Raw genomic sequence first — 8,911 nt, forward strand, 5'->3', positions numbered from 1 at the left:
TACCAAACCAGGGCCGAGAACTACCCCCGATGGGCACAACAGAAGACGGAATAAAAAGATCCATCCCCTGAAGCACCACATCGGTGACAGAGTCGGCAACAGCGTCGGGATCATCCAGACTGAAGCAAACTCGCTCCCATGGGTAGGATGCAAAAAAGGCCCGCATCTCATCCCAGTCTGCCGACCTGTAGTGCCACACTCGGCGAAAGCCATTCGGTTTAAGCCGTGGGCAAACCGAGATAGGCACTGAGGTCCGGATCAGGCAGTGGTCCGACGAGCCCAAGGGGGCGTCGACAGAAACCTGGTAGCTGTCCGGATGAGAGGTCAGCAGAAGGTCCAACAGGGAAGGCGTATGATCTGCCACATCAGGGATTCGCGTGGGCGCGGCGACCAGCTGCGTCAGATCATAAGACAAGGCAAAGTCGTGGACAGATCTCCCCGCATGGTCGGTGGTACGAGAGCCAAGCCAATCGGCATGGTGGGCGTTGAAGTTGGCGCCAAGTACCACGATTTCAGCGGAGGGGATCTGTGCCAGAACGGAATCTGTAGCCGTTTGGACTTGCTCCATGAGTCGGTCTGTTTCGGCATTACCGCTATGGGACCTATAGAGGCACGCGTAGACCCGCGGATGGACATCGCCATCTACGCGCAGCCACAAAAGAGATAGGTTCTTCAAGAAGGCTGAGGCGACGAGAGCAGACATCCTCTCTGACGTACACGCATACCCCAGCCCGGGGCAAAAAGGAGTGTTCCAGTTTGTATCCGGGGCAGGATAAGTACGATGTGTCCGCCGGAGAGGATATCTGTGTCTCGGTAAGGAAAAGCAAGGCCGGCTTGGCCGTCCGGAGATGGTAGTGGACGGCCTCTAAGTTGGAATGGAGCCCCCTGATATTACAGAAGTCCACAGCGTGGGTGGAAGGGGGTGGTAGTGTCTGGCCTCGTTTGCCCCGGCCTTTAAAGCGAGCGAGCGGAAAGGTGCCCCCCCCAGAATACGCAGGGCGGCCCGCGCGCTTACCCCAAGACTCCAAGCGAGAGTTCAGGCGTAATCGCGCGGAGGGGTATTCTCCAAAACCAGTGGTTTTGGTACCCCCCTGGGGTACTTTCTCTTTCAATCCCACTGCCATGCTGTATTAAGGGGGGGGTGGGGGTTTGGGCCTCCGGGACCACACTCATCAGACGAAACCCGGAATTTCTTCCACTTCACGCCTGTTTTCTGTGTGGTGGTGGTATTTCACCGGGCGAACCTGGCCAATTCGTGCGAAGATGTTAAAGCGGGTTCTACCACTCTTGAATTTTGACCACATTTTATTATAATTTAATTAGGTTTGAAAAAAAAAATATCCGTTTTTCTCATATTTTTTTATTTAGCAATAATTATCTCTAAAACGGTATAGGAATTGAGGGTATCCATAAAAAATTATGCTTCAGGGTTCTGAGCCCGTGGCTGAAAATCCCGAAGCATATCCTAATCCTAAGCCTAAGCAAGTCCTATATCAGTGACGCGGCCACTGTCGGTAATTCCGTACCGTATATAAAAATAAAATTTAAATGTATGTATGTCATATTGGAAAAAAAACGTATCTCGTATAGAATGATAATGAAAAAGCGATTTCAAAATTTTTGTTTTTAAGTCTGAAAGATCCCATTTGTTCTGGATAAACATCGAAATGGTTAGACCGATTTTGACGGGACTTTCAGGACAGGTAAGTTGATGCATGGGCATATTATAGGCTTTTTATAGTAATTTTATTCCGCGTCGACGGAGTCGTGGGTGTCTACTAGTTCAAAATAAAAATAGGGTAAGATTAAATCATCTAATTTCAAAACTCAAGTAGTCAATTCTTCGACTCAAAAACAACTAAAGATCGATAAAACCTTTCAGGCGGAAACGATTAAGGAAGACTTACTTGATTTATAAAAGATTGTTGGCAAATCGATATAAGTCGAGTACATATCCTTCACTATCAAATAGTCCAAGGTCCCGGCTCACTTGACACGGCCTCGCCATAATCCTATTATGTATTTACACATCTATTTTATTTACTAAATAAAGTTCACGAATAATGCCATGACTAAAGTATAAAGTAAAAAATTAAAAAAACTTGGGTATATTTTTTTGATTTTTTTTTTTCACATTGTGTAGGTTTTACTTAACTAAAACAATAAACATTAATTTAGATAATTTCTGCTGTACTCAGAGTATTGTAGTGGCTACTTATAATACAGGCCTTAAGTAAAGATTTATCTCACTAAAGACATGTTTTACAATGTCCAAGTAACCCTGGATAATTGACTTAAGTACTGTGTGTACATTAATTATTTGTTATCCAGCACTTTACTTAGATATTGTGAAATTAGAAAAATGCTAACTCCATTTGACATACGAAGTTGGATATTTTTTTTTAGTTTTTTATATTAATTACCAGACTTAAGCACCTAGTAGTTATAGCTGAAATTAGTTTATGTGATAAAAATTATAAATGTATTGTATTCTAGTAAAAAAAAAACTTTTTCCGCTTTAAAAATTAACATAATTCAAAATCCGCTCCGCTCGTCAGTTTAACCACTGTCTTATATTAGAGCTAATTTATTTAGTGTTTCACTACAACAGTAAACAGACGTACAGTGCTTTCTATATTGTGTTGTGTTTTTTATACAATAATGTTATCTTTATATGCACAGTATTTGTTGAAAAATCTATATAAAGATATTTTGTGACGTATAACCCGACACTAAAAACTAAAAAGTGCGTTTTTTTTGTTTCTGAGCTGCACGTAAATTTTTGGGTTATCTTTTCATTTTAACATTTATTTTAATCTTGAATTTATCTTATTTTTTTAATTTATAACAGAAATAACCTAGTATTTATTTAAATTTGTGGATATAACCACGTAAAATATCTAATTTAATTATTGAAGTAAATAATGTTTTTATTTACTTTAGTAATGTATTATATATTTGATTTCTTCTTTATTGTTCATACTTACTTAGTAATTGAAAGAAAATTATTTATTAATTTCATCAATCTCTAATATAATATAATGTTTCTTTACTAAACATTAATTGAAAAAATTAACAATCACTAACTCTTTTCCCTTTCACAAGAGAATTTTAAGGCTATATTGATCTTCAGTATAATTGTTAGTAATTTTCATTAGTTTAAATTTTCATCTATATAAATTTAAATTAAATTAATGGATCGACGCCTGCGTAAATAATTTAGCAGTATATTTAAATTCGTATAGAGTTCTTAATAGTTAAATAATCTCAATAGTTTCATATTGGCACTATTTTATGAATTATTCAATAATGTCTAAATAACTTAAATATTTACTCAAACTATGAATTTGTTCAGAGATCAAATGTATCATCGGCATGAAAAATCATTAAAAATATAAGTTAACGCCATCTATCGCCAACATTACCAAATTAAAACCAACCCTTAAATAGTAACCTTGGACTTTATTCACACACCTGAATGCACATTTGTATTGCAAATGCAATAAGATTCCGTCCCCACTATTGGTTTATTGGGAGGTGAAGCCATACATTGATATCCTCGTTCAACATGGCATTCTTATAATAAAGATTATTTTTTTTAGATGTAAAACTTACATAATTTGAGATTTATAGAAATAGTATGAAAGCCAATTATATATACATATTTTGTACACTTCTTACTAAAAGGCATAGGATGTTTCCTTAAAGATGACTTCCAATAAGCTTATACTTAGCTAAATGTGGTCATTGCGTTACCATAACCTTAAAACCTCGGATCGTAGTAACAAAACATATAGACGTACATAAAAAGTATGTTATTTAAAATAAATAGAGTCTCTAGAATAAATTATATTAAGTAAATAACAATAAAATACATACATATTTGTAGAAAACCAATGCGTATACAATCGATCGCTATAACTAAATTTATTTACACATGTATACATAAACCCTTTAAGGGGATTATTTATGTAAGGTGTTGAGATCGCGGCGAACTATTGTCACTTGCAGTTTTGTGTTTTCCCTGAGAATGGCATAAAATAAATAAAATAATATAAATAAAATGAACAAATATATTATTGTATCAAGATAACTTGTGTGCGCGATTGTACAGTGACAATGATTGTAACAGTGAGACAATTTTTGTTGTCAATTATGTTCATGATGCTGCAAGATAACATGGAAGCGAGTAGAGTACAAGCAGCTGTCAGTTTTTTGTAAGTAAAATATTTAACTAGTTGTCGCCCGCGACTTCGTTTACGCGGATTAAAAAAAAAATAAGTAGCCTTTGTGTTCTTCCACATTCTGTTCTATATGTATGCCAAATTTCATCGAGATCCGTGCAGCCGTTTTGGAGATACCATCAAACAAACATCCATCCGTCCATCTAAACATTCGCATTTATAATATTAGTAAGAAGTAAGGTTTGTGCGCGAATGGTACTACCACGTATCGTCATAACAAATCAGATTTTATTATTTATTTTTATTTTTCTAATAAACTCAATCAATCAATAAACAATTGTTTTGAACAAAACTAAAGCAGGATAGCTGTTGTGGAAATTAGCCTTTATTTATAATGTTGCGTTACCTATATAAAAGAACTATCGCCCACAAATCCGGCCGCACGGATTAAAAAAAACGCAATGACTAATTTATGTGTCCATCCAGACTATGTTCTACAACTATGCCAAATGTCAGCGAGATTCATGAAGCCGTTTTAGAGATACCTTCAAACATCCATCCATCCATCTAAACATTCGCATTTATAATATAACTAAGATAGTAAGATTTAATAAGGGTTGTCAGTAAACTAATATTTTGTTTATTATGTTTTCTAGAGCAAACGCATCATATCAAGAAATGGAAATAAAATCTGAATCCAGTCTATCACTAAGAGATATACTACCGGTGAAGGCAAAGTACTACGACAAGAATAGAGCTCCTAAATTACTGGGTCAGCCGACTATTGTATACTTTCATGTTACCGTTCTATCTCTGGATTCGATCAACGAGGAAAGTATGGTGAGTTGTTAGGATAAAACTGTTTTGTTATAATTATTTTGGTTAGGATTAAAAAATAAAACTTTATTAAAACATTAAATAATATAAACGGTAAAGTCGAAAAGTGACTCGGATATCAGCGGCATAAATTGTTTAAAAACTAAAGTAAGAGTCCAGAAACGACTGCAATAGCCTCAATGGGAACCGTGCCGCGGCACTAAATAATTACTAGTGCGTTGTAGTAGAGCAAAAATCAAAAAGTATCACCTAAGTAGCGTAAAGAGAATGGAAAATAAGCGAATTTGATTCTATGTCTGTTCCAGACGTACGTAGCTGACATATTCCTAGCGCAATCATGGCGTGACCCTCGACTCCGTCTACCAGAGAACATGCACGAGGAGTATCGTATCTTGGATGTAGCCTGGCTTAACAACATTTGGAGGCCAGATTGCTTCTTCAAGAATGCTAAGAAAGTTACTTTCCACGAGATGAGCATACCCAACCATTATTTATGGCTGTACCATGATAAAACTCTTCTTTATATGTCTAAGTAAAATCCTTTTTCCACTAGAGTTCTGATTAGTCTTATTTTTTATATGAACTATATATTTCCACTGGCATTATCTTTATATTTTCAGGTTAACCCTTGTATTATCCTGCGCGATGAAATTTGAATCGTATCCTCACGACACTCAAAGCTGTTCTATGATGATAGAAAGTTGTAAGTCAAATTTAGTTACACAATTTAAATTTTGTTACTTAGTATTTTATTTTCAACTATTTTGGCGGCTTAAAATCATCGGCGTTGCACATTACCTGCCCCACCGGATCGCACTACACCTAAAATTGTGTTTTGTGCAGCGATTAGCGTGATCTTGATATCTGAAAGTGTTTATACATAACTAGCTGTCCCCCGCGACTCCGTCCGCGCAGAATTAAAAATAAAACCTTAATAAACAACCTATTTGTTCTTCCAGACAAAGACTTTCCTATTTGTTCTATATGGATACCAAATTACAGCGGGATCTATACAGCCGTTCTAAAGATACCTTCATACAAACATTCATCCATCGATCTAAACCATTGCATTTATAATATTAGTTTTATATTCCAGTATCTCACACAGTCCATGATCTGGTGTTCATCTGGAACTTAACAGACCCTCTGGTCGTCAACCCGGACATAGAGTTACCTCAACTCGATATATCTAACAACTATACCAGTGATTGTACCATTGAATATTCTACAGGTTAAATAATTTAATATTAACCTTTATTGTCATTTTGACTTACTATATATGAACTCACTATACGTCCCCACTTAGGGCTTCCGAGACCTTAGTTAGTAGTGACAAGACCATAATCAACCATACTGGCCTACTTTGAGTTGACTTCACACTTATCTTTGAATTTCTTATTAGATATGTGCATGTTTCATCACGATGTTTTCCTTCACCGTAAGAACGTCGTACATATAAGTATTTCGAAGATTCGAACCGAGGAGTTCCAGATTATTATATAAATCAAGTGCGAAACCCCTGAGCCATTGACGCCGATTTACATTGCTAACCATTAATAGATCCAAGGGTGATGAGGTGGAAAATGAGAGGCATCTAATCACCTATCGAAATTTGTTTCAATTTGCTAGCACGGACCTTCTTAGAGTATTTCAAATAGTTCATCACTACAATTATAGATGGCGCTAGTTGTACCATTTGTTAAACGTACTGCACTAATTGTTCGTTCGATTTATTATGAAAGATCCATACGAAGGGTTCGTTTATATGTTCATTAGACGACTCTAAGTACGGTCTATAGATGTAATTTTTAAAGCTTTTAATTTTTATAGGTAATTTCACATGTCTGGCTGTTGTATTCAACCTGCGCCGTCGTCTGGGTTATCATTTATTCCACACGTATATACCCTCGGCTCTAATCGTGGTTATGTCTTGGATCTCTTTCTGGATCAAACCTGAAGCGATACCCGCGAGAGTCACCTTGGGAGTCACATCGTTGCTTACTTTGGGTAAGTTAAAAGCTTAACAAGTTGAAAAAAGGTCTTTATATACAGACGGATGAACAATAAAGTGATTCATTTTTTTTCTTTCGAGGTACGGCACCCTAAAAAGGTTCTGGTCTTTATTATCTATGTTGTAACTTGGTTTAAATGTCCTATGTCGTGGAGTAGAGGGCGTCCGCAGCGCCGCTAGCTCGCTTTATTTATGCTTTTGGGCCATGTCAGAATGTTTGTCTGTTTTATAAAGTGGGTCTGTGTTACTAAGAAAGGCAAGTTAAGACCTCAAAGTAAAAATAAAACTTATGTAATTCTATATATTTTTTTTTATCATAAGGCGGCAAACGAGCGAGCGGCCACCGAAATCGCTGAAATAGCGAAGTGACCGTTGCCCATACACATACGCAATTGCATATGTGTTGCCTACCTTTAATCGACGGAGAAGAGGATGCACAGAAAGAAAATATTTTCCCTTTCCATGCATCCTCTCATCCGGAAAGTCCACTTCCGCTTCCCATCCTTTCCTTATAAGTAAAGGGTGGGAAGGGAAAGAGGACTAAATTAGGCCTCCGGGACGCACACTCATCAGATGAAACGCGGAATTTCTTCCACTTCACGCCTGTTTTCTGTGTGGTGCCGGTATTTCACCGGGCGAACCTGGCCAATTCGTGCGAAGATGTTAAAGCGGGTTCTACCACTATTAATCGAGATCCGTTCCTCCGTCGATTAAAGGTAGGCAACGCATATGCAATTGCGTATGTCTATGGGCAACGAACACTTCGCTATTTCAGCGATTTCAGGTGGCCGCTCGCTCGTTTGCCACCTTATGAAATAAAAAAAAAGATACCTCCAAACAAACATCCATCCATCTAACTAAACATTCGTATTTATAATATTAGTAAGATTTGTTATTTTGTTCCAGCAACGCAAAATACACAATCACAACAAAGTCTACCACCGGTATCGTATGTCAAAGCTATAGACGTTTGGATGTCGTCTTGTTCTGTCTTCGTGTTTCTATCTCTTTTTGAATTTGCGGTCGTCAACAACTACATGGGGCCTGTCGCTACTAAAGCAATGAAAGGATACTCTGACGAAGATCTGTCAAGAGACCTGGACGCGTTTAAGGTTCGATTTTTTAATTAATATACCTCATTTCTATTAAACTCATTTATTATTTACACTTTAACAGTTATTTTATGAAAATTGTGTAATAAAACGAAGTGTAGTTTTATCAGAAAAAGTGTTAAATGAAAATATTTTGAAATTTACCAAAATTATACCGTTTGTCTATCGTTTGGATTGAAATAAGATATAGGATTAATTTTAATGATATAACAGATCACTCAGAGACATTAATTGGTCAGTAAGTGAGACCTTTAGTGTACATTTGTCTTACTAAGTGCATACTAAGGATGTTTTCTTAACGGCTATTTCTTATTTCAGCACATATTCCCGAATTCAGTTGACCCTCGAGCGAGTACATCTGCCTCGCTCCCGCAATACGAAACTTTCTGCAACGGGAGAGAGACAGCAGTATACATTGATCGTTTCTCTCGTTTCTTCTTCCCTTTCTCTTTCTTTATTTTAAACGTTGTTTATTGGTCCACTTTCTTGTGAGACGTTTTTAGTACAAATTAAAAAGTTTGCGAAAGAATCTTTCAAGAGTTAAAAAGAATTTATCTTTTTTTTATTTTAAAAATCAGATTTTCCTCAATTATATATATTCATAATTGTAAATTGATGAAAACCAATACTCGTGGAACAAATTAACATTTGACTGCGATGTTTTCAGTCGAATGATTCAAGTAAATTTGGTTTGATTTTTATTATCTTTTATGACCTGTAGTTATTATTTCGCTGTCTTTTGTCTTTTTTATTCTTCTATCTTGAAA

The 8,911-nt window shown here is 36.7% G+C and overlaps 1 protein-coding gene across 1 annotated transcript; it reads left to right on the forward strand.

Moving 5' to 3' along the window:
* Window positions 1-4,023: 4,023 nt before the first annotated feature.
* Window positions 4,024-8,670, forward strand: LOC106123100 (Histamine-gated chloride channel subunit 1). The gene is made up of 8 exons (XM_013319237.1): window positions 4,024-4,217; window positions 4,841-5,024; window positions 5,327-5,553; window positions 5,642-5,724; window positions 6,118-6,252; window positions 6,852-7,028; window positions 7,939-8,144; window positions 8,463-8,670. Exons 1-8 carry the CDS (start codon window positions 4,120-4,122, stop codon window positions 8,634-8,636), a joined length of 1,284 nt encoding a protein of 427 aa, XP_013174691.1. The 5' UTR covers window positions 4,024-4,119; the 3' UTR covers window positions 8,637-8,670.
* The last annotated feature ends 241 nt before the right edge of the window (window positions 8,671-8,911 follow it).

Source organism: Papilio xuthus, unplaced genomic scaffold (assembly GCF_000836235.2).
Source record: "Papilio xuthus unplaced genomic scaffold, Pxut_1.1 DF826159.1, whole genome shotgun sequence".
Lineage (NCBI taxonomy): Eukaryota > Metazoa > Arthropoda > Insecta > Lepidoptera > Papilionidae > Papilio > Papilio xuthus.

Coding starts and splice junctions, on each gene's coding strand:
- LOC106123100 (XM_013319237.1), top strand. CDS start 4,120: ATGATTGTAACAGTGAGACAATTTTTGTTGTCAATTATGTTCATGATG. Junction 4,218..4,840: donor CAAGCAGCTGTCAGTTTTTT/GTAAGTAAAATA, acceptor TATGTTTTCTAG/AGCAAACGCATCATATCAAG. Junction 6,253..6,851: donor TACCATTGAATATTCTACAG/GTTAAATAATTT, acceptor TAATTTTTATAG/GTAATTTCACATGTCTGGCT.